Below are 27688 nucleotides of genomic sequence, written 5' to 3'. Positions count from 1 at the left end.
GATTTTGCGAAAGAAAAAACATCATTTCACGCGCCTTTTTATTTGTCGGATCAATTAGCGAACTGTAAAAGATGTTTTGTTTGTTTTTTCTTTAATCTTGGGAATTAATTAAACGAAGGGATCATAACTTCAATTATCAGTTTACGTTGTTGATTGATTTTAATTGTGTGATCAGTGGCCGCGGTCGGCGAATTCATTATTTAATTGTCATTGTGATGTCCAATTAAGGTAAGTCTTTGTTGTAAATGTTTTAGATTCTTCTGCGGCAGTGGATGGTGATGGTGAAAATAAGGATAAAAAAAGATGATGACAAGATTTATGTACCACTTGTATTTGGTGCTGCAGAAACGCAAAACAAACGTGTTCACCGTATTTTCTTCGATCTCAGATAACCTTAAGTTCAAATACAGCGGTTTAATATTTCAAAATGTAAAGGTGACGTTAACTTATTTTCCGTAAATAGTTGTATTAACAATGTTATATATGTGTAAACAAAACTAGCTATGTAATATACAATGATGACGAGTACGTATATGTAAACAACTTACTGTACTGTTTATGTTTTGAATCGATAGACAGCTCGCGAATAAACATTGAGCATACATGTATATACTTATGTTTATGAACGCCTGTGAATTGTACACGAAGGATAAATAGCGTATTAATTTTTGTCATATCTTTTATTATATAAATTGATAAATCGGATTACGATTCCAGTCTTTTGCGATTGTTCAAAATACGTGTAGAATGACTTATTGATATACTGGGATGCTTTAATGTTTGTTAGGTCACTGCGTTTTATATGAACGCACTTCATTAAATCAGCGGAGTCAAAGTCCATGCTTGCCCGTTTTTAAACTTTGAATCACATAATCCATGAGATCAAGAGTTTATGACAATACCGTTGTACATGCTAAACACTTCAATAGTAGATGCATTAGTTTTACGCATAAAACGCAATATCATGTAATGATGATTCACTCATAAATAACTTACTTAGACATATGGCAAATAAATAAGTAGTTGTAAATTGTGATTAAACATATTTGTTCATTGTTATTCTCGTCGTTAATATGAATCTCTCGTCGTTAACATGAATCATAATTTGTTATTTTATATGGATTTATACGACAGCAGTATGATAAGTGAATACTTCCGCTAGTTCGCTATCACGTTTTAGTTCGTAATGCGGATCATATACTTGTATGTATCCTGTCCGGACAAGGTTTCATTTCATCGTTTGAAACACACATTAGTAACTGGTAACACCGAAGTCTTACTTGTATGTATCGTGTCCGGACAAGGTTTATTTACATCTAACAGAGCATTGTTTGAAACACACATTAGTAACTGGTAACACCGAAGTCGAACTCGTGATATTTTGTAACAAACGCATCACTTGAACAAATATTAAGTACCATCTAAGCACTCGTTGGCAATAGGGCGTCATATGACATTCATTTTTGCAATGAATCAAGTTTTGCTTTGTGTGTTCAATAACACATTATTATAAACCAAGAAAAATCGTTCAGTATAAATAAATGACTAGCCCAATACATACATTATATACTAGAGTTCAAATACTTCTAGACATCTTGTCAGTCACGAGTATAGAGTATTCTGAACTTTAACGCAGTGATAAGTCGTAAACAGTTGTTGCAATATACATGTATGACACATCGATAGATAGAAACGACCCAATATATATGTATGACACATCGATAGACAGAAACGACGCAATATATATGTATGTCACATTAATAGACAGAAACGACGCAATTTAGTTGTATGACACAGTGATAGACAGAAACGACGCAAAATATGTGTATGTCGCATTGATAGACATAAACGAAGCAATGTACTTGTATGACACATTGATATACAGAAACGACGCAATTTAGTTGTATGACACAGTGATAGACAGAAACGACGCAAAATATTTGTATGTCACATTGATAGAAAGAAACGAAGCAATACACATTGATAGACAGAAACGACCCAATATATATGTATGTCACATTGATAGACATAAACGACGTTATTTAGTTGTATGACACAATGATAGACAGAAACGACGCTTTTTAGCTGTATGACTCATTGATATACAGAAACGACGCAATTTAGTTGTATGACTCATTGATATACAGAAACAACGCAATTTAGTTGTATGACTCATTGATATACAGAACGACGCAATTTAGTTGTATGACTCATTGATATACAGAAACGACGATATATTTTTGTTTGACACATGATCGACAATATCGACGCAATTTAACTGAACTTCACATCGATAGACCATATCGACGCAATATATTTGTATGGTACATCGATAGACGTAATGACGCTAGATATTTGTAAGACATATCAATAGACGGAAACATCAATTTGTTTGACACATTCATATATTTGTTACGTAACGAATATTTGAGGCATTATTAAATAAATATAATAATCAAAATTTGTATCAAAGCAATAACCCATAATAATTTCATACAATCTTTAAAAGGCAGTCACGCATAGACCGCCATTTTCTTGCCTCGGGTATAAAACGTCAAACGTCGGTCAATTCCATATGTATTCGTTAAATGTCCGCTGCATACGTTATATTCACGTTGCAATTGTTAGACACGTGACTTTGCAAACGAACCGTCAGAATTTGCAAATCTGTTTTATCGTGTATATCTGTATGTTTGACTTTAGTAACTACACAGTACCACGCACAAAGCCGGAGATAGAAGGCACACAATTTGTTTTGAAGCGGGGCGGTCCTCGACCGTTATGTCACCGCATGTATGTTGTAGTTCAGAATATTGTACGGATAGTGGAAAGCGTTTGTGTAAGAATTTATTCAACAAAATTAAATCACTATAAAACAGAAATGGACTTGTCCACGTTTATTATTGAGTTCAATGACTACGTGACATATTAAACAACGCAATATATTTGTTTGACACATGAACAGAAGTAAACTACTTAATAGTGACTGTATGACACATCCACAGAAGGCAAGCCCAAACAAAAACTGACACATCAATAGACGCTACAAATGCCAACATATGTTGGACACATTTATTTCTACTTTCATGTTCGAATACTTATACATGCATATGCATTTGAGATGACCACTTTTTTCAAATCTAGTTGATATGCATTTAAAATTTGATTTAAATATTGCACAGAGTGATTGTCTGAACATAGTAACGAGCAACAAATAAACTGTAAGGTGGTGTTTGCATTTTTATTCATGTTTCACATTGTCTGCGTTTTTTTTCAATATTGTTTATACTGCGGGTACGCGTAGGTAATGACGTTGCTTGAATGGCGATCGTGGACAAATGCCCTATTGATATTTAAGAACATGCGGACAAATACCCACCCGGATGCACATGGTAATACGGAATGACATTTTGTCTAAAAGAATCACATAATATTCTCCTCTAAATCACCGCAACGCTTCGTGCTACAATCCGAGCATAGCTCTTCGAATCCCTGCCGCCATCACTGGCCCTGTGATACAATGTATATATTGCTGTCCAACCGACAGACGAACTTATTGACGTTTCCACGAGATTTCATTGACTGTGTGTTTAGTAATTAAGAAAGCTTGCAATTAATAAGTTGATAGACCTGTTTTGTAAAAACGCACGTACATAAACTATAAACAGTTCTTGAAAGACCAAGAAATAAATAAGCGTGTTTATAACTACAAAAAACTTATCGTGAATAGGGACAAACTGTGCCTGGGCGTCTGTTTCATTGCGATGGCCTACAGTCGCAAACTGGAGAACGAATGAAAATAATATAAATGTGTATAATATAAAATCACATTTACTTTTATTATGAAATTAGTTGAATGGTCTAGCAGTTGACAGGTAGTCTAGAAATACGCCGGAAAATGTCTATTTATTATGATCTCTAAACAAGTACATTGTCTTGGACAATGTTACGGATCATCCAGCGTGTAGACTTATAACAGATGTTTGATAAAACATTTGTTCGTGTGCAAATCTGGTTAGATATATAAAAATCATTTCCAGTAACGACAGGCAATTAATGACGAAAACAGAATGTGCACGTCGGTATTAACGAGACTTGTTATATGAAAACGTAAACATTTTATTGTAAGGTCCTCCATTCATAATTTTTGCCTGAATTCTTCAATATGTTACAGGGTGATATTACCTCCCTGTACACTAGGTGCATTTCCTCCCTTTAAACTGTTCTTTCACAGATTAATTATTCTTATTTATATAGTTGTATGATGTCAACAATACTGCACTTATTGTGTAACTATTTAAAGTATATAGTTGTGGTTAAATAACGTTTATATACATGTATGTTCTTATATAAACTTTATTTAATAATGTAAGTTAAGGTCGGCCTTCCCACCAGCTTGGGCAAGGTTATCAGGTTGATCCTGATGACTAGTTCAATATACTCATAGTAGAGATATATATTTCAGGGTGACATACTCTGATATTTAGTATAGACCTAAGAGATAACATGAATGAGTAAAAACGACCATTTTCGTGTTATTGTTTATTACAACCTTTTTCAAAGTGAATAGTAACGGAACCCGGGCACAAAACGATCCTATCACAAATACATTTTTGTAAAACTGTTGCACTGGTTTGTGCTGTTTACCTTTAAAATTAGAAACGGAAATGACCGGATTGAGCACTGTTAAATTTTCCTCTTTTGGTCGGTTACGAGTATGTCCTACTATATTGTTATATTAACTTTTTGTATCGAGACATTTTCGTGTGTTTTTTTTTATATTATAATTGTTAAATTTAAGTGGGATTCAATCGATACTCAAAAAACTTTAAACATTTCACAAAGGTTTCCTTGCGAACGCAAACTTATCAAAACAGGTACGCGAACATACTGATATTTTTCGCAATATAGGGGTAACACGGTAGGGCACATCTTGAATGTAACAGGGTACTCCAATTTATGTATAAATCATGTATATATTTTTACGTCTGTTAATCATATGTAAATTGTTAGAAGGAGCAACCCACAACAAATAAAGCCACTGAAATAGGTTGCAGTTCTGCGTAAACAAGAAATGGTATTGCACTTCCAATCACAATAACTATAAGATCTGTCAATAATCGAATGGATCTCTGAAAAGACTTGATGATTCTTAGACATAAACATACATACTATATGTGTTGCCAATGACAAAAGCTTGCGAGAAACAAAGTTTATAAATATGAGGATCACAACAAAACATGTTATCGCAGTTTGCATCCTTAAAAGCGTTATAATTACAATAGCAACAATAATTCAGTGTCATTTCAGCTGTTAAATATAGCAGCATAATGATTGCTGCGAGTTTATAAAAACAATGAATATTAAGAGTGAAACACTCGTAGTCTTGTGCAAGTAAGGCAGTACACACGTAAAATAACTATGTCTACAGCACATCGTTTGACAGAATTGAATGTAACCCTTTATGAGAAATATATATGGTTATCATATTTCCAACAAATATGTTGAGCACGTTAATAAACTTTTATAAAAAGGTTAGCATCGAATGTATATTATATTTTACGACAGATCTCTCTCTATTTTTACCCGTAATATGGCAAACAGTTCCATTATCAGCTCTTCGGATGTATCTTCCTTGACCTTGACCGATTTCAGATAAGGCCATACAATACTAAGATTACGGCGGGCGAATCTTAAATACACATGTAATGATCCCTGAAGGTGCCGACGTCCCCGATGCTTTGTGTTACCGTGTTCAGTGTCTCTGTTCGATTTTCCGACAGCACATCGTTTGACAGTATTGAATGTAACCCTTAATGAAAAATACATATGGTTATCATATTTCCAACAATTATGTTCAACACGTTCATAAACTTTGATAAAAATATGTCAAAATCGAATTGATATTATATTCTACGACAAGGCTCTCTCTATTTTCACTCGTAATATGGCAACCAGTTCCACAATCAGCTCCTCGGATGTATCATCCTTCACCGTAACTTCCGATTTGAGATGAGGCCATACAATACTGAGATTACTGTGGGCGAATCTCAAATAATGATCCCTGAAGGTACCAGCGTCCCCGATGCTTAGTATTACTGTGTTCAGCGTCTCTTTTCGATTTCCCGCTATAAAATAGTCTCTCCATTGCGGCCATACCATGTCGTACATTTCATACCTGGCATCCCGGTATATCTTGTCATTCCAACACAGCATGGCTGCCTTTTCCTGTTGAATATTTGATGCCCCGTACAACGCGTTCATGTACTGGCGCGTCAACTCAAGACGCTCAATTTTGTCCCTTCGCTTTCCCGTTTGTTCAAGTTCGTCGGGAGAGAGAGTATCCGCAGCCTCTCGTAGTTTCGGTAACCGATATATTATCCGCCCATCTTCTGCGATAAGTTCTTCTAATTTACTGATTAATCCAGACCTTTCGTTTTCAGTAGTACGTCCAATCAACAGGTCCCTACCAGGTATCATGTAGTACGGAAGATTGTTATCAACAAGTGCAGTCTTGAGGAATTTCAGAGCAATTTGTAAGACGTGCATTAGGTTCTGCTCACTGAATATCTCCTGGTGGTGCGACTCTACAATCCAGAATGCCACATTCTTCATGATAAAAGACGACATATCACTGCAGATTGGATGAAGTACCTCTTTGTTAATTATTTTTAGTAGAATGTAGAGTTTATACTGACACTCGTTTAAATGTTCAGTCAGCTTCAATTCCGCATAAATAAAGCAAATGCGCCACTGCATGCCTCGATTACTTGAACCTTTACAACAGGTACTAGCTGCGCATCTAGATTTATGACGTCATTTATGACGTCAGCACATGGCCACCCAAAGGGTCTCTCCCGTTTAGCCCAGTCGGCTAAAACCTCTTTTTGGACAACGCAACGAAATGCGTACACGTTATCCCTGCGATATATCCCACGGGTCGAAGGGACGGCAGGTCCCGTCCTTTTTCCCTTGTTCCATCCACCCACTGAATCAAAAAAAACGGTTTGCTCAAATTCTTTCGTGAACAAATCACTAGAAATGAAAATCTCGTAATTTTGGTTTGTGACTAGCGACGCTTCAATGATTATCGGCAACTTAACACCTCTTGTTAACAACTTCAGTGTGTAATATCCTGGGTGGCATGCTTCTCCTAACATGCAAAACTCTGTTGTGTCATTTGAAAATATATTTGTGAAAATTTCAAATTGACAAACAATATTTTGATATATGTTCAAGAAGTCGTAGTCGCTTTCATAACACGATGCTAAGCCTTCAGCCTTGCTACCGGCTGTTACACGCACAATTTTGTCCTCTCTTGCATTGTTAATCATCGAGTCTATCCCATGGAACACTCTCCGCCTTTCTGCGATGATATCATGGCTGTATCCAACATAGTCTAAGAGTTTAAACAAGTGACGTGATTGATCATCGCCATGGTTCACTGAGCACTCTACGACGGTTTTTGTTCGCCTTGTCTGTGGAAACATTTCTAGAAAAGCCTGTTGCTTTCAATTGATGAATAATCGTGATATTCCCAGCCTCAGTTTCGAACTTTGCACGTGACGAGTGGATATTCTTGCTGCTCGCATGGCGTTTAGGCAAACATTTGCGGAATCAAAAAAAGCGTATTCCTTGGTGGGTCCAAGGTCTTTAGCAATGTTTAAGTTTCCATAGCTAGACTTCCTGAAACGAGAAGTAAAAACGGGTTGAGTGGTATATACCAGTAACCGTTTTTATTATATCTTGGGATCTGTGTTGTAGTGTAAATTGTTCAGTTCTGTTCGGATTTAGTTCTTAAATGGTACACATACCGTGGAAAAACACCATGTGTGCGTATGTGTTCGTGCGTGTGTGTGTTTTATTAATTTGATGAGTGCTTTCCATGCCCTAGGCTATGTGAGGACTCGGAGTGTATACTTTCATGTGCTCTTGTGCTAAGGGTGATTTCGGCCTGCCGAAATTCACTTGAACCGCATATTGGATTGTAACCCGATTCGCCGGAGTGAGAAGCGCAAACACCAAGCAATCTTACCGGACAGCCATATATCTTAAATTTATATTGTTAAGCAATGAAAAGAAGCGGTTATTATATAGAAAGGATACAGTAAGAATTTTATCTTATATTAACAACAGCTTTGTCGCAGATGAAACAGCACTTTCCTTCAGGATTAATTGTATTTATTATGTTTGTAACCATATCAACCACAATTTTGATCTGAAAAAAGAACTAATATGCATATTCCCCATATGACCAACTATGCAAACACTGAATTTCATCTGTTTCTCTTTAGTACTTTTTTAGGAAGAGCGCATGGTCCAGATTAAGTGTTTAATTATTTCTGTAACCATAACAAATACATTTTTGTCCGATAAAAAATCTGAAAAAAACGTGGCCTCTGTCAACATAGCGAGTTTCATATACCTTGACTAAGTACTTATGAGTTTTCAGTGGATCCACATTTTAGTTTTCACTTAATTTGGTAACTAAAGCAATCAAGCTTTTCGTCTAAAGAAAACAACTGAGATAACGTGAATATTTACCATATGACTCTTTAAAATATTTAGTTTCATAAACCTAGCGTCAGAACGTTTTAGTAATCGAACTATTCAAATGTGGACGTACTGACGCACGCACGCACGCACACGGACCGAATTGCAACGACAATTCCCTACGTATTTCAGCATGAGGATAATACAATTAGATTACGAACTGTAAATAATACGGTAATATACTACGGAATACCGTTAGTGCCATCGTTATTACACATTCAAATCCAAAGGGCGACAATGCGATAGTGCGATAGTACGATGGCGACAATGTGATAGTACGTTGACTACAGTGCGACAATACGATGGCGACAGTGCGATAGTACGATGGCGACAATTCGATAAAACGATGACGGCAGTACGACAATACGATGGCGACAGTGCGATAGTACGATGGCGACAATGCGATAGTGCGATAATACGATGACGACAGTGCGACAATACGATGGCAATAGTGCGATAGTACGATGGCGACAATGCGATAGTGCGATAGTACGATGGCGACAATGCGATAATTTGATGACGACAGTGCGACAATACGATGGCGACAGAGTGATAGTACGGTGGCGACAATTCGATTATACGATGACGACAGTACACTAAAGCGATAGTACGATGGCTACAATGCAATGATACAATGGCGACAGTACGATATGACTATCGCATTGTCGCCATCGTACTATCGCACTGTCGCCATCGTATTGTCGCACTGTCGCATTTTCGTCATCGTACTATCGCGTTATCGCATTGTCACCAACGTACTATCGCATTCTCGCCATCGTACTATCGCATTGTCGCCCTCTGGATTTTTATGTGTAACCACGATGACACTAACGGTATTCCGTTATTGTATACAACGCTTTTAATAAACTGTATTTCGCGTTTTAAGTATAATTCGAATAAATCATTTTATGAAAAAAGTATGTTGACTATTCATATAATTTGCATTAAAATAAATTGATTAAATACCTTTTTTAACCGAGGCAAGGCTTCAAAAGCATGCGGGGTACTTTAGAACAGCACACATTAACAATACTAGAATATTTAGCTGTCTGTAATTTATAATCTTATCTAAATAACGTATGTAAGGAAAAATAATCACGCCTATATATCTAATAGTATTATTCAATAATGTCTGAGACATTTTTGACGATGCTGGAACAGCATCGTCTAAGGTATGATAACCATCAAAAAATTCTTCACAACTGCGACCTATGTAAAAGACCGAGCCAGTCCGATTGAGATAACTCGATTTTGCAGTTGGGCATACGCCACTGCGTAGGAGATTGCTCGTTGATTCTCCTAGCAGAGTTGTCGTTCGTGTTTCAACATTCAACAATGGCCGCCCCCATGAGAGTCTCGATTCAAAACTTTCTTACTGCATAAATTGGCTTGTTTCGCTATTTAGAAGCTGTCATTTATGATATATGAATTATTTATTCACTAAATCTCCGCTAATGACAACAATGGATGGAATTCGAAGGATATATTCGATGTGAATGGATCACTTTCTACAACAATGGCTTCGCCCCTGAGAGACTTGATAACACTCGTGTCAAAACTTTCTTACAGCTTAAATTGGCTTGTTTCGCTATTTAGTAATGCAACAACAAATGGAATTCGAAGGATATATTCAATGTGAAATGAAGCACTTTCTGGATCTCGACAGATTGACAAGGCAAAACTGGCATACTGATGATACTGGTATTTTTAGTTATCAATTTAAGTCACATTTTGCTTTATAAATTTTGTTCGAGCATTTTGCGACTTATTGAATGGCTATGATACCCGATATCAACAGCTCATATGGAATTTGCATATCACCAAGCTGTCCTGAAATACAACATTGATTACAAACTCTTTACTCAAATTACTGGTTTGTATGAATTCTTTCTTCTTTCTATTTAAGTAGTTGATATCATAGTCCAAATAATTAGACGTAATTTACCGTTAAGTCCATGTATATCGACCTCATATTCATAGGAGTAGATATTATGTTAAAGGGGCCTTTTCACAGATTTTAACATGTTTTGAAGTTAGTCATTAAATGCTTTATATTGATAAATGTAAACATTCGATCTTAAAAGCTCCAGTTAAAAATCCAGAATAAAATTCTTTTAAAAAAAGTAGTCCGCCGCAGGGCTTAAACCAGTGACCCCCTTAGTCCTGGAGTAAAAACGCATTAGCCTGCTCGACTTTTCTGCCAAGTATAAATGGTTGACGTATTTTATACCTAATATAAGCAATCTTCGAAGTTTCACACAATTAAACAACAACAACATAACTCTCCAAATTATTCAATCGTTTCGCGTTGCAACGCTTTATAATATTTAATTCGTTAAAAGATGCATATAATGGCTATATTAGACCATGGTAAATGTTCAGTAATACTGTTTCCTAAAAATAACATAACTTAAACAAAAATTTGCGAATCCGATACAACTTTTTTCCATTTTTGTCAATTTACCAAAACGTGAAAAGATCTCTTGAAAGTTAAATGAACTGTATCCCAGTAAAAGAGACATTAAGGCGATTGTGGCCAGTTTAGATCCAGTTCAGCCTGCAGTTGCTTGAAAGCTGTTTGCTTTAGAGCGGTTTTCTGACAATGAAAAATAGTTTAATTGGATACTGATTAGACTGCCCTTTTCCTGTGACCTGGCTAATTAAATTCAGAAGCCTGGTAACAGTTTAACGTTAATGTTACCAATGTGTCAGACCAGGGCCTGGATTTTGAAATCTAGGACATGCCTGGTCAGAAGATGTCATTTAAGATTATACAATCTTTCAAACATATACAAATGCATAAAAACATAAATAGTAAAATGCACTAAGTCAGAAGGCATTTGACTACGGCTGGTGCCTTGGCACACCAGGTGTTTCGGTTGCAATAGTTTGATGGACTCACTACTTGGATGTGTAGTTACATTATTTACAGTATATCAAACAGTTTTTAGCATGAACCAATGATTTTTTCAAACATTAATAATTATTGATGTAAAATGCTTGAAGGAATAATATTTAAGGTTTAAGAAGGCATTTTCTTTTTGTTTTAAAGGATATCTTTGAAAATTATATTTTTTATGATTTTTTTGGCAACAAGGGTTAACGCATTTTTTAAAAATGTAATTGATTTTCGACAAAAAACTGGTACCATGAGTAGCATGAAACAATTTTTTTTGTAACATTTGTAATTGATGAAAAATGATTGCAAAAAAATATCTAGGGTCTAATAAAGCTTTTTTTATTTTATTTTAATAGGCTACTCTTAAACTTCTATTTTTCATGATTTTTTTTTTGCAACAAGGGGTTATGAAATTTAAAAAATGTTACTGGATTTTTAGACCAAAACTGGTACTATGACAATACTATGATGCACTTCGCCAAAACATTTATAATTATATTGTTTATTCTTGAAAATGTATTTCCCCTATTCACAAAAAAATAACACTTTTGATAAGAAAATTCATATATAATGATGTTTACTTTTATTTTCAAGAAGCATAATGCCTCTTTTTAGTCGTATTCAGCCACAAGTTCTTGTCAGCCACTTAAGTGTTATATGTTGCCTTTCTTTTACTAAATGCAAAATAATTCTACGCTTTGAGACAGTCATAAAATATTGTATTTCTTTACAACACCGACAGGCTAATAAATTTATATATCAAGTACTTCCTTACTAACAGGACCATTCTAGGCGGGCAACCTAGCAACCTTTGTTCATATCTTCCTATCAATCTGTTATATGTGTTATGAATCATTTGTTCGGAGAACATTTAATGTTTGTTATAACTTTTAAATAATTCAATGTTCAAAGTGATATTGTTATTGACCGATAAACCAACATACTGATTAAAAGGGAATATTTTATTAATTATTTGCATTTTATCTTACATGAGAAATATTTGCCTAAATGTTTTTCAAACTATAGAGAAATCTATATACAATTAATAATTTACGACGTTTATCAAAAAAACATTTATGAAATGGAAGTTTAAAGATAAAAATAAATAATGCAAGTTTTTGTCAGATATTCGTAATAATTTCCATTATAATTGAGTGTCTGAGCAATGTGGATGAATGAATATATCGGATAAAACGAACACTTGTCTACACTTGAATTATCTTCAAGAATTTTGGTCACAATATTTGTCCCAATAATATCTTGTTATCTCAGGTGAACGACTTTGGGCCTTTCAGGCCCTCTTGTTTGTTCATCTTACCATTTGAAGAAAAGATATCATTGCACAGATGTCTTTTACTTTTAGAATGTGTTATGCTGCATTTATTATGTGGCTTGTTCGGGGTATATTGTTTAGCACATGTCGCTCAGTCCGTCAGTTGATCATGATCATGAAACTTCATGTGTACATTTATCATGACTCGCAGATGAACACTATTTATTTTGAGGTCACTAGGTCAAAGGTCAAGGTCACGGTGACCTGAAATAGTAAAACGGTTTCCGGATGATAACTCAAGAACGCTTATGCCTAGGTTCATGAAACTTCATAGGTACATTGATCATGACTCGCAGATGAACCTTATAGATTTTCAGGTCACTATGTCAGAGGTCAAGGTCACGGTGATCCGAAATAGTAAAATGGTTTCCGGATGATAACTCAAGAACGCTTATGCCTAGGATCATGAAACTTCATAGATACATTGATCATGACTCGCAGATGACCCTTTTTGAGGTCACTAGGTCAAAGGTCAAGGTCACGGTGACCCGAAACAGTAAAATTGTTTCCGGATGATAACTCAAGAACGCTTATGCCTAGGATCATGAAACTTCATAGATACATTGATCATGACTCGAAGATGATCCCTATTGAATTTCAGTTCACTAGGTCAAAGGTCAAGGTCACTGTGACCCGAAATAGTAAATGGTTTCCGGATGATAACTCAACAACGTTTATGCCTAGGATCATGAAACTTCATAGGTACATTGATCATGACTCGCAGATGACCCCTAATGATTTTCACGTCACTAGGTCAAAGGTCATGGTCACAGTGACTCAACTTTGAAAAATGGTTTCCGGATGATAACTCAAGAATGCTTACGCCTATGATCATGAAACTTCTTAGGTACATTGATCATAACTCGCAAATGACCCCTATTGACTTTCAGGTCACTAGGTCAAAGGTCAAGGTCACGGTGACTTGACAGAGTAAAATGTTTTCCGGATGATAACACAAGAAAGCTTACGCCTAGGATCATGAAACTTCATAGGTACATTGATCATGATTCGCAAATGACCCCTATTGATTTTCAGGTCACTAGGTCAAAGGTCAAGGTCTCATGTCCAAAAAACGTATTCACACAATGGCTGCCACTACAACTGACAACCCATATGGGGTGCAAGCATGTTTTACAAACAGCCCTTGTTTCAAAAATGTTTTCATGTAGTATACTTATATTGATATTCACAAAATTGATGCATATGAATGATAGACTTTACTGAAATCATTTTTTTTTTTTTTTTTTTTTTAATTCAATATCATACATATAATGTAAACATGTATATGATCATACAACACAGTGATTGTATAAAGCAATAAAGTTCACACATGTTATACAAGATATGCTAATATATATAAATATTTTTTTTTTTAGAGAGAAAAGAAAAGAACAACAGAGGAATAGTTATGAAAAATGATGAGTTGTATAAAGTCGGAAGAAAGCATACTGTATTTGTGTGTTTAGTTGTATATTCACAATGATCTTGTTAGATTGAAAAAAAAATATATAAACAAAAACTATATTAGAAAGATAAAAAAAAAACTGTTTTAGGAAGATAAACTAACATTAGAGTGAAATGTATATAAGTGGACAAAACATTATGAGAATTTAATCCGATTCCATTTTTGTTCAAAGATTTGTAATGTGTCATTACTAAGAGCTATTTCTTTCTCAATCTGGATTTTTAGTTTAAGACTATGGACAAAACAATTAAAATTTGGTACTTGTTTTTTGTACTTCATGTTTAAGATAAAATATTTCATCAATATAACCATAAAATTCACAATATTATTACCGTCTATTGATTTCAATGAGTTAATTCCGAAACTTACATTTAAGAAAGATAGTTTAACATTTAGTTGCTGTTGTTCAAGAAAAGATGTTAATTGATTCCAAATAGGCTGGATGTGTTTGCACTCCCAAAAAAGATGTTCTATAGTTTCAATGTTTTCACTGCAGAAGTCACACAGATTTGAGTTAGATAGTTTGCATTTAAAGAGATATTTATTTGTAGCTATAATTCTATGGATGTATTTATATTGAAAATTTCTCAGTGTGCTTTCAATAGTTGCTTTATATGGCATGGTAAATATGTGTTTCCAATTAAGTTCATTTTCTCCAAAAAGGACTTGCCATTTATTTTGGATTTTGGAGTTTTCCGTAGGGTTTTTAATTTGTAGTTTGTAAAATATTTTATTTGTTTTGTTTTTTCTTCCAAGTATGTTTTCTACAAATGTTGTTTGAGTACATGGTGTATTATTTGTATTGATTTCAGATTTAATATGTATGGGTATGCTTTTGATTAGTGTGTAGTACTTTAGAAAATTATTTGAAGGTATTCCGTATAAGTAGCATATATTATCAAAAGAGTAGAAATCCTTAATTCTATAGTCATATAATTGGTCGACATATTTAATGCTTCGTTCAAACCAATCTTTATAGAAAAACGTCTTATTGTTTGAAGTTATGTCTTTATTGTTCCATAAAATTGTTTTACTGCTGGTTTGGGTTTCTAAGTTATGAATGACATCACTCCACGCTGATAGAACATCAGACAGAAATATGTTTTCGTTTGCAATTTCATGTAAGATAGTATTGCTGATGTTACATTCAAAGAGTAAGGAGTCACCATATTTTTTTAGGATATTCTGGTAGAATAATTTCCATTTACTCGTATTGGTATTATCTAGGTATCTTTTAACCCAGTTGCATTTGATTGCATTCAAGAATGAGTCAATGTTCGTTAATTGGATACCTCCATTTTCTACAGATTGAATTAACTGAGTTCTTTTTATTTTATCAGGCTTACCATCCCATATGAAGTTAAATATTGCTGATTTTATATCGTTAATAACATCATTTGGTGGATTTGGGAGAACTGTTAATACATATATTAATTTAGGAAGTGCAAACGTTTTCAATACTGTGTTTTTTCCGATTAGTGTAAGTTTACGATGATGCCATGATTTTAAGCAGTTTTTAAATTTCTGTAATTTAGGTAGTATGTTTTTAAGAACTGTATCCTTTTCATTATTTGTGAAAGTAATTCCTAACGTTGTGGCTTCATCGGAAGTCCAATTGAATTTCATTTCTTTTTTATATAGAACATTACTTTGTTTTAATTTACCTACTCGTAGCACAGTACATTTACTTTTGTTTAGTTTTAGACCCGATGTCATTCCGTAAAGGGTTAGCGACTCTATTAGGTTATGGAAAGAATCGTAATTGTCGTTTAAAAAGTAAGTTGCATCGTCAGCAAATAGGGATTGCTTGATTTCTTCGTCAGGTTCTAGTGATATGCCTTTTATGTGTTTATTTGATTGTATGTGATGTGATAGATACTCGATGCAAATAATAAATAGCGATGATGAGAGTGGACATCCTTGTCGAACCCCCCGTTCGATGTTAAAACTGTTTGAAAAGAAGCCATTGTTAATGATTATACTATTAATATCGGTATAGAAAAGTTTGACCCATTGAATGAGACTTTCACCAAAGTTCATATTTTCTAAGCAGGAGAACATAAATGAATGATCAAGCGAATCGAATGCCTTTTCAAAGTCTGCAAAGAATATTAGACCAGGACTATTTGAATTGTTGAAATAGTTTATGCATTCTTGGATAAGACGAACGTTTTCACCAATGTAACGTCCTTTTATGAAACCAGATTGAGATTTTGAAATAATTGATGGTAATATTTTTTTTATTCTGTTTGCTATACTTTTAGTTGCAATTTTATAATCATTGTTTAGTAAACTAATTGGGCGCCAGTTTGATAAGGATTCTAAGTTTTTTCCAGGTTTTGGAATAAGTGATATAATACCTTGTTTTTGTAGGGTAGTTAAGTTTTCATTGTTAAATGAAAAGTTAAGTGAATTAATTAGATGTGTTTTTATATCATTCCAGAATATTTTATAAAATTCGATTGTGATGCCATCAGATCCTGGGCTTTTGTTATTTTGCATTTCTTTTAGGGCTAATCCACATTCATATTCATTAAGCAATCCGTCGCACAGTTGTTTTTCCTCCTGGTTTAAAGCGTGATGTGTATTTTTAAAAAGGGTGTTATTTTCAACATTTTTTCGTTTATAGAGGGTTTCGAAAAATAAACGTTGTTCTTCTAGTATTTGAGTTCTGTTTGTTATATCTTTGCCATTGACTACTAATTTGTGTACAGTTTTTTGTTCACTTCTACGTTTTTCAATGTTTGCGAAATATTTTGTGTTTTTTTCATTGTGTTCAACATGCTGAGCACGCGCTCTTAGTATTATTCCATTGAGATGTGTATGATAGATTCCATCTAATATTTGTTTTTTTAATGTTATTTCATTTTCAATGTCGGTGGTATCATTTGTGTTTGTTTGGTGCAATTGTTTTTCAAGTGTTTCAATGGTTTTGATGGTTTCAGTTTCACGTTTGTGTGTTTCTTTTTGTTTAAATGATGTGTATCTAATTGTTGTGTTGCGTATATTTCCTTTAATTACTTCCCATAAGGTGTTTGGGTTTGCATCTTTATTATTTTGAACTGTATTTAATATTTCCTGTTTTATTTGTGTTTGATATTGTGTATCTAATAAGATGCTGTTGTTAATTTTAAAGTATCCTGGGCCTCTTTCAGGTTGTATATTGTGCAGTTTAAGTTCAACTAGAGAGTGGTCAGTCATGAATCCTGGTTTTATGTTGCATGTGTCAATAATGTTGCAAAGAGATTCAGATATTAAAAAATAGTCTAATCTACAAAATATTGTTGGTTTTGTGTTTGAGTGCCAGGTGAATTTGCTTTCGTTTGGATATATTGTACGCCAGATGTCTATCATATTGTAGTTTTCAATTATGTTATTTAAAATGTTTCTATTTTTAGGATGAGTATAAAGGTTTCCATTCTTTTTGTCTAATAATGGGTTAAGAACAGTATTAAAATCACCACCGATTATAATGTTTTTATCTTGGTTATTAATTATAAAGGATTGTAATGTTTCATAGAATGTGTAATCATCTATGTTAGGGCCGTAAACATTAATTAATGTTAATTCTGTTTCGTGTATTTTGATATCTATACTTGCTTGTCTGCCAATTATTATTTCGTTAAAGTTATTGACTGTGATACCTATATTATTTTTTATCAGAAAGGCAATGCCTTGTTTATTAGTATGTTGTCCACTAAGATAGATGTCTCCGTCCCATTCATCTTTTAAGGTTTGTGCTAAAGTATGTGTCAAGTGACTTTCTTGTAGTAGGCATATACTATATTTTTTTTCGTCTAACCATTTGAAGATTTTAATGCGTTTGTCTTTATTGTTTAGCCCTTTTACGTTCAGAGTGCATAATTTAATCATTTAAAGAGAGGGAGGGTGTGTAAATATTATTATGTGGGTTTGTCCAGTAAGTTTCTATTTTAAAGATGTCCGTGCATTCATACAAAATTAGAAAACAAAAATTAAAGATCCAAAAATATGAAGATTCTATAGACGTGAAGAAGTGAAAAGAAATAATGACAGAAGGAAGAAAAATGAGCTGTAAAATATGAGTCCCAAAACAGGTATCTTGGAGCAATATATATAATACAATATTCATAACTTTCAGCTTCTGCATGTTTAGACACAAACAATTCAGCAACTTAAACACAAACATACAGTATAAGAACAAAATAACAAAAAGTACAAAAGGAGGCTTAAGGTATAATGAATGATTGTGGTTGCAATCAAACATAGGGGCTTATTTACATTAAAATACATGATTTACAACATATGAAAATATATTATATGTAATTTTATGGGTAATGTATTATGTATGGTGAAACATAAACATGTGACAAACAAACTACTGTCTTCATAAATCACACAAATAAAACCCGAATGCAACAATGTATGATGGTTCATTTTATTTCTACTTTTCATATGTTTATAATTTAAATAATTATTAATTAAGCAATAAAGTTGGATAATTTGGAAAAATCTACACTTAAATATACTTATTACAAATACATTTGAGCTAAACATTTATTTATGGAAAGAAAAAACATCACCAGATATATTAAATTAAGGATTTTCATCAACCTTCGTGTATTGCAGATATCAATTATATTCATTGAAAACATTTAGTAAGAAAGAAAAAACACATCCCTAAAATGAAAGAATTTTCTTTGACATTCATATTTCTAATAATAAGAACATTTCGCAATAATTTTTAATATGGAAAGCTCACTTCATTCAGATTTACTTATTTCACAAAAACTGCATTTACACATACTTTTTACACATGTACACGTGTTAATCATATAATTAATGAAAGGATACATATCTCAGATAATAAGAGTTTTCATCAACGTTCACTTGTTGCAGATATCAATTACATTCATTTATAGACCTGACAATATTTAAAACATGTATCAAAATTTATTTATGTTCTAAAATATGTGTCCTTTACAGACTCTTATTTCAAACATTAATAAAGAAAATGAACAAGTCCGGTTGAATAATTAACCATTGTGATAAACTGCGTATGTTGTAAAGAACAATTACATTCATATCTATCTTCACATCTGAGATATAGTATACAAGAAAAGGCTAGTTTACAGTAGTTGTAGTTCTTACCACTCACAGTAGAATTATAAGCATATAGTAGTTTTAAAGGAGCCAATATAAGAACATGTAGTTTTATCTTGTCAAGCTTACATGTATAAAGGAAAATAATCATTGTGATCAGATAAACCGTTAGAATATAATTATAAGGATGTTTAATTTTCAATAATTTAAGAGCATCAGTAGAAATTGCAATTTACAATATATTTTTCTTTAAAGAGCAATACATTGTTCGTAATAGACCCATACGGATAGGTATAGGGATAACAATCATAAAATGTGCAACACAATCCTCTGTGCCAGAGTATGGAACATAATAAAAACAAGTACAATCATCAAATGTGCAACACAATCATCTGTGCCAGAGTATGGAACATAATAAAAACAAGTACAATCATAAAATGTGCAACACAATCATCTGTGCCAGAGTATGGAACATAATAAAAACAAGTACAATCATAAAATGTGCAACACGATCATCTGTGCCAGAGTATGGAACATAATAAAAACAAGTACAATGTCTGTATTTACATTAAATACAACAGTTTCTGACTTTCAAAAAGGATGTAATTTAGTTCAATAGTTCCCCTGTAATGTTTGTACATCACTATGTAGGGTAGGTTTATTAATGCATACATTATCCACAAATCTTAATGCAGCAACCAGTCAATAACACGGGAATATTTACTGTTAATTATAACATTTGATGTGTAATTTACATAACCTTAGTTCATTCATCTTCACAGATTTTAAAATTAATGGGATTAGTATTTTAAACTAGATAAGGACTATGTTCTGCACTGTATTATTGCATACGTGCTATATGGTCATGCTAAAAATAGAAAGTATGATTCTATAGTCAATTTTTCAATCCAACAGGTGATTTTATAGTTAGTATCTTTATTTACTTATGTGATTGCTGCTTGCAGTTAATCGTAGTTTTTGGTAAAGGCTATATGGTCATGCTAAAAATAGAAACTATAAATCTATAGTCTATTTTTTTATCCAGCCGGTGATTATATAGTTAGTATCTTTATTTACTTGTGTGATTTCTGCTTTCGATTAATCAATTGCTAATTTCTACAAATTTAGACATAAACTGTTTTGTTTTTTTGTTTTAGAAAAAAAATTGTATTAATGTCTTTTTTTAAAGTTATATGATTATTCCAAAGATTAGGTTAAGGTGTTTGTTAAACATCTACGTACATAAATTTTAGAAGATAACAACACAAACGGGTTCAACATAGAACAGATTAAAGCTAAAAATGCGCTGTTTTGGTTTTACATGTAATATAGATGTACAGTCATAAAATTAGAAACATACCACTTATGCAAGTAATGTTCATTTCTCCGGGTGTCCGCTCACGCCATTTCTTCTATATTGCCTGAAGCTTTCGATAACATCATTCACATTATCATATATGTCGAATTTGATTCGCTCACCGGCAACAGTTTGTCCATATACCGCACCATTAAAATACCACGCACTGTCAATATTTGGATGCAGAAGAAGCCTGTTGATTAAGCCCTGGTTCGGTTTCGTGACATCGTCAACCAGCTTGTAACCGTTGCTCTTCATTGGAGCCCGTTTCCGCATGATGGCAGATTTCGCAGAGTTGTTGCGTAGCTTTATAAGTACGGGGCGAATCTGCCCCCTCTTGGTAGGGATACGGTGCAGTGCCACTATATCTATTGGTTGAAGGTCAACTTCCGTGTGGGTCTTCAGAATTTGTCCTACAGTTTTTGCAAGTGTTATTTCATTTTCTTCTTTAGCTTCTGGTATATTGAGGATTTTTATGTTGTTTTTCCTCGAATATTGTTCGTTGTAGTTTGCCTTTTTATGTGCAGTTTTACTTATGCCATAGGTTTTTTCAATTTGCTCATTTATGGTTTTGTTTTTGATCTCATTGGTCTTTTCGAGATGTTCAATTTTTTCTCTTAGGCTTTTATTTTCGAAGTCTAGGCTGTCCATTTTGGATTGCATATCATTTACTTTTTCGTTGATCATTTGTTCAATTTTTGTGTGTGTGCTGTGTTCAAGGTTTTTCATAAGATTTGTGACTGTGTTCATTATCAGCTGTTCAACTTCATCTTTTTTTAGCATGCCTTTGACATCATCCCTTAAATTTGTAATTCCCTCATTCATGACTTGAAGTTGTACCTGTATTGAATTCAGTTCCTCCATACTTGAGTTACTGTTATCACTATTGTCTGGCCTGTATTTTTTGACAGCAGGCTTTGTCTGTGGCTTAGTCCCCGTGAAACTAAGTTTTGGCTGGTTTTTTGTTGTCTCGTTGCTCATGGTTTAATTGGTACAAGTACAGTTTTTTTTAAAGTAGATAATTGATAATCACTATAGTCAATGGTTATAATCCTTTTGTAATCCTTTTACACTCTGCTGATGTTTAGGGGTTTTGTCCAGGTGAAATTTGATGTTTGTCCTACAGGTAAACACTTAGGTGTCACAAAAATATTTAAATCTTTTGATATCTACTTCTTCAAACTACTATTTTATCACATAACTTTTCCAGGTTTTCACTTTTTTACAGCATCTATTAGTACTTCATGCACATGTTGCACTATAAATTACTACTTTTACTCCACTATATGCATGTATTTTAATGCTTTTTTGAAGAGCAACTTTATCCACACATCTCTCCAAGATGACCTTGACCCCTTAATCATTTTTGACGATGCTGCGAAGCAGCTCGTCTAAGGTATACCATGCAAAAATTCTTCACAATGGCGACCTATGTAAAAGACCGAGCCAGTCCGATTGAGATAGCTCGATTTTTCTAATCGGCATATCTCGCTTATTATCATTTATAAAGGTATAGGAAGCTCAGCTATAAATAGGACAGCATATTATGGGAAAAAGATTTTATAATAGCTTGAAAACGTTAATTTTTAATCAGTTATATTCAATTCATTATATGTTTGTAGATCAATGAAACAACTATGCATGTTCTGTATTGTATTTGACATTTGTCGTGATTCAGTAAATAAATTGCGAAATAAAAAACGTGTATAATTAACTTTCAACGCGATCATGAGTGTAAAGAAAACGAATTATTTCGAACCTGCCAATTGTAAACGTTGTAGCGACTATGGTATATACACAGCATAATAGCCATGTGACATCTGAGAAACTCGCTCTTATGCGTGCTTTCTCATTTTGCATACTTAATAAACTTTTCAAACAGAAATTACAGAGCCACATCAGTACACATACTATGTTTGATTATTCATTCGTTTGTTGGATATTGTTTGCTGTTTTAAACACATATTAGGTCATATCGCGGAGATTTAGTTAACCTTACCATGTGTTCATAGGCGAACTCACGCATTCAAGTGCTCTTACAACTATGTGCTCATACCTACTTTCCGGAATCATCATGAAATTATTGCTGTACTTAACGAACAAACATGCCTAAGCTTATTGAATTAGAGAAAAAAAATAATCAAAAGATAAAACTTATATGTTCATGCACATGGGCATGTGAAATAACGTCCGTACAGCATCATTAACTTAGGAAAGGAAACAACGAAATATAAAGTTTGGTATGATAAACATGTGAAATTAAAGAGCATGTCAAGTTTTGAATTTATATGCTGAAACGTTATGTTATAACCCACAAACATTTTATTGTAACATAACGTTTTTTTAAGATAAGTGGTACAGAAAATACACGTCGAATATCTTAAAGATATTTCTTGTTATATTTGATCGAGAATGTAACTCGCCTCCCAGTTTCGCTGAATGGATCAAGTTCCCCACGGATACTACTTCCCTGTACCCCCATTTTTTTTCGTTACAACATTTTTCGTACCCAATCTTTTTCGTACCTAATTTTTGCTCGTACCCAATTTTTGTCGTACCCAATTTTTTATTTCCTACCCAAATTTTTTTTTCGTAACCAAATCTTTTTTCAACCCATTTTTTTGCATAATTTGTGTACCCAAAATGTTCGTAACCATTTTTTTCCTACCCAAAAAGTTTGTACCTTTATATACAATTGTGGTGATGTAGATAAAATTAAATAGATGCTTTTATATCAATCCTCTTCAAAAGCATCGTCACACCAGTACTGTCAGTACTTTGATTATAAGTGTGACCGGTATTCGCAATCACGAAATACGCATCATTTAATGTTATTAATCAAGTTTTTATAACTAACGGTACGATATGCTTTCTGTTAAATGTAACAAAGTAGCTTATTGTATTGATAATTATGATTTTGGTACTACAAGGTTATACACTTACGTATTCATTTATATCCGGAGGTAAATGAAAAACCAGTTAAACCTTCAGCACTCAGTAGGGACGCTGGCATTTATTAAATAAAACGCAACTCTATCTATACATCAGAAAACCACAAAAGATGTCTGTGGGAGTATTGTGTTTTACAATTGTAACTGCGCAGAAAGGAAACACATAATTTCCGGGTTTTTTTTAGTGGAGATTTTATCGCAATAAAGCCACGTGTTTGTTTATAAACATAGTGGATGTTAAACGCAATCACTGGTATGTTCACATACATGTTTTAAATACACATTTTATAAAGTCACTATAGTGTAACAAGTCTTAAATAATCAAAGCACTGAGAACACTGCAGTTGTTCGCTTTTTTGTAAACCGAGGTCATTGTATTACCGCAGTTTGGTGCAACCCATCTATGGTCTTCAAAACCAACTTGTGGTGAAGTAGTAGTTAAACGAATCGCACTTTGGTTGTGCCTAATTTCTCGTTACGTCAGTTCCATCATCATTTTCATGGTCGTTGTCATCATAATATTCGTCGTTGTGATGATTGAATGTCATCATCATCGTAATAATCACCATCATCATTACTATAATCATCATTCCATTGACCATCCTCATTTCCTCAACGTCATAATAAACATCATCACAATCAGAAGCAATTTTCTCATCACATGATTATCAATATTGCATTCATCGGTGAATACCCATTCGCTTTGATATAGAGAGTAACAGGTTACTGCCTGATAGTTATGTAATATATCAGTCGAGGCTTAAAACAAAAGTAAAGGCTTATTCGTGTTTAGCATGTTATATAACAAAACGATCGTGCAGTAATCTGTTGTTTGTGTATTATACCTCTACGTCCCACATTTTATAATAAATTGTGAAAAATAATCACTACGACGATGCATTTATTGCTGGACTGAATATTGGTTTTGACGTATAATGTTTTAATGATGATGTCATGAGAACATGCGCTTAATATTTTAAAATATGTTTTTTGCTGTTTATGTTGCTTTTTGTGTACTCAATATATAACATCTTGGTATCAAATTGTTTGTTTTGTTGATTTTTTTTCTATTTCACTAAATATGATTGACTTTATCTTATTTCCGATATCATAAATAGTTGTATAAACCAAATTATTTACGTGTAAACATCAAAGCGCTGAAGGTACTGAATTTGTTCGCTAATCTTAGAAGCAACTCAGTTTTCAAACTTATGTTATAGCTTTTTATATCGCAAGTTTGAAATGAACACAACCCATTCAAATTTTAGAGTGTGTCATAAAGCACAGGTCGAGATGTGTGTGACTGTTTATCCTTATATTTATGTTAAAGAGATAACTTAGACAAAATAACAATAATATGTCTTTTATTTCACAATTGGTCGCTGCAATGGCAACCATCTTCAGAATTGTGGTTGCCTTGCTAAAGAATAACAAGCCTATAATCATGTACATGTTGTGATATGTGTATCTAATACTTTATCTATTTTCTTTAAATTATTGAGAAACAATTTTGCCCACATGACAGACTTTCAATGCAGCATTAAGCCCCGTTTTCCCAGAATGCAGCCAATATGTGAAGATTTCAATGATAAACTTACCATTGTCGTCGCGCAAGCTGTTATAAACACCAGACTGGCCCATATGTCCCTATAGCTCTTAAACCTATCGTTTACACAGTTACAGGCTGTCGTCTGCTGCAGTGTAACAGTTAAGTTTAAACAGAAACATTTTAAGCATTGGTCGTCTGCTAAATTTTACTGGAGTTATCCACACAGGCAGTCATGGGTTACGGGCCCTTCCGTAGCTAAGGCATACTGATTTGCAAAATTGCGTCTGCATTATTTGTGAGCTTCGCTCACAAATAAGAACTAGTGATGTAATATTAAATGATAACAAATACGTTTAGGTAAACAAAGGATAGGACTATTAATCTTTGAATCGATAGACAGCTCGCGAATAAACATTTAGCATAGATGCATATACCGGCTACTATGTCTATTGAAAGTAGTCTTTAAATCGTACAAGTAAGATGTATAACATTTCTTTTGTAAAATCTATGTTTAGATTAATTGATGCTTTGATTCAAAACTTTTAAGGACTAAATCGAGTGCGCTTAATGAACACCTTAAAGCAAAAAACATCATCTAATACCCACTATGTTCCTGTTGAGATATTAAATCCAATTACCACTTCTTTCTGGTATGTCCTTGTTTTAACGCAATACGTCCTACATTAATTAACAATATCTCCAGAATAATCAGCGATGTTGAGCTTGAAAACTACTTTTCGTAACATCTTAACGAATACATTTTAACGAAATTGAAAACTCTGATATTGTTACATGTCCAACAATTTATAAAATAATCCCGGCGATTATCTTAACATTCCGGTTATGATAAGTTGTTTTTGTTTTAAATCTAACTCAACGCATCTACAATCCTTCGCCCTAATTCCCTTATTGTTTTCCTTATTGAAAAGAAAAGTTAAGAAAAAACCACCGTGACTTGAACAAAAGCAATGGAATATTCCAATTTGTCAATCAACCATCATACTTGTAATTTGAACAACCACAAAAGTCCTTGTTTAAAGCGGCCTTTTCACAGATTTTGGCATGTTTTGGAGTTTGTCATTAAATGCTTTATGTTGATAAATGTAAACATTGGATCTAAAAAGCTCCAGTAAAAAAATCAAGAATAAAATTAAAAAAAGAAAAAAAGTAACCCTCGGCAGGGCTCAAACCACTGACCCCTGAAATAAAAACCAATTAGACTGCTCGGCCATCCTGCTAAGTATGCATGACAGACGTATTTTATACTCTATATAAGCAATCTTCGTTGTTTCACAAAATATAACGACAACAACAGAACCCTCCAAATAATTCAATCGTTTCGCGTTGCAACGCTTTATTATTTTCAGGTTTTTAAATCGTCAAAATATGCATATAATGTCTATATTAGATCATGGTAAATGTTGAGTATTACTGTTTCCTCACGAGTATCGTCAATTTACCAAAACGTGAAAAGGCCCCTTTAAACATATTTATTCATTTTGGCAAGTATAATATATCAACTACACAATACAATAGAAATAAGAAGTTTTAGCTTACAGACTTTCTCTCCTTGGGACTTAGTGTACACATAATTGACAGCGTATTAGGAACAATATAACTTAATTTATGCTAGACATAGGTAATAGGAGTAATACATATACAAAGGATTTGAAAGAAAAAGAGAAAACCATAATAAGAAATGTACAATTATGACGGTTGATTGAGAAACTGGAATATTCCAGTGTTTTTCAAGTAGCGGCGGTTTATATGAATGCAATACAATTAATAAGCTTAGTCAAAGTATATGCTGTTCAGTTGATAAGCTGTTCATCAGATAAACTATGACATCAAGATTTAATGAGAAAATCGTTTAACACGCTTCACCTCAACAGCAGATGCAACAGTTATACGCGTAGGTCGCAATATGATATATTGTGTTTTAATAAACATAACTCATCTTCGACCGTAGACAAATTTATGTGTCGTTGTAATTAAGGTATTTAAACTTTTTAAATGGTTCCTAAATGTTAAGATTTATCAAAATATGTTGATTAACATGGATTTGTACCAAGGCGTATAATAAGAACATCAATACGCCAGTTCGCAATCACGTTGCAGTTTCCAATACGGATCATAAACTTGTATGTATAAGATCGAGACTGTTGATCATATAACTCTTTACTATAATGCATTGGCAAATAACAATGTCAGATATTTTAGTTAGTTCTTTGGAGTGGTGTGTTACCGTATACGTTAGTAAACGTTTAAACTTTGAAATCGTTTTATTTCTGTATTTCTTGTCAATATTGGAACCCTATCAACATCGTGGCAGCGGTGCTCATTGAGGACAATTGTAATTGAAGTGCCTGAAGCACGAATTAGTCACCAGACGAGGAACACACAGAGATATATGAAGATCAAAACACGAAGTCGTTAAAACAGGTGACATTTTTGGCGAACGGTTCAATGTTGCATCGTTTCTGTGTTCAACGCATATAA

General features: G+C 33.5%; 1 protein-coding gene across 4 annotated transcripts in view; it reads right to left on the bottom strand.

The window, feature by feature from the left end:
• Nucleotides 1-23768, bottom strand: part of LOC127854298 (uncharacterized) — a 170517-nt gene extending 146749 nt beyond the window's left edge. For all 4 annotated transcript variants that reach the window (XM_052389382.1, XM_052389384.1, XM_052389381.1 and 1 more), the window contains exons 1-2: nt 23633-23768; nt 6788-7686 (exon numbers count right to left, since the gene is read on the bottom strand). In XM_052389382.1, coding sequence (XP_052245342.1) covers nt 6788-7490 — 703 coding nt within the window. In that variant the 5' untranslated portion in view covers nt 7491-7686; nt 23633-23768. The remainder of the gene's footprint in view (nt 1-6787; nt 7687-23632) is intronic.
• Between the last annotated feature and the right edge of the window lie 3920 nt (nt 23769-27688).

The sequence above is a fragment of the Dreissena polymorpha genome, chromosome 12 (genome assembly GCF_020536995.1).
Source record: "Dreissena polymorpha isolate Duluth1 chromosome 12, UMN_Dpol_1.0, whole genome shotgun sequence".
Lineage (NCBI taxonomy): Eukaryota > Metazoa > Mollusca > Bivalvia > Myida > Dreissenidae > Dreissena > Dreissena polymorpha.
Note: the sequence above shows the minus strand (reverse complement) of the source record. Positions and strands in the feature narration are given on the sequence as shown.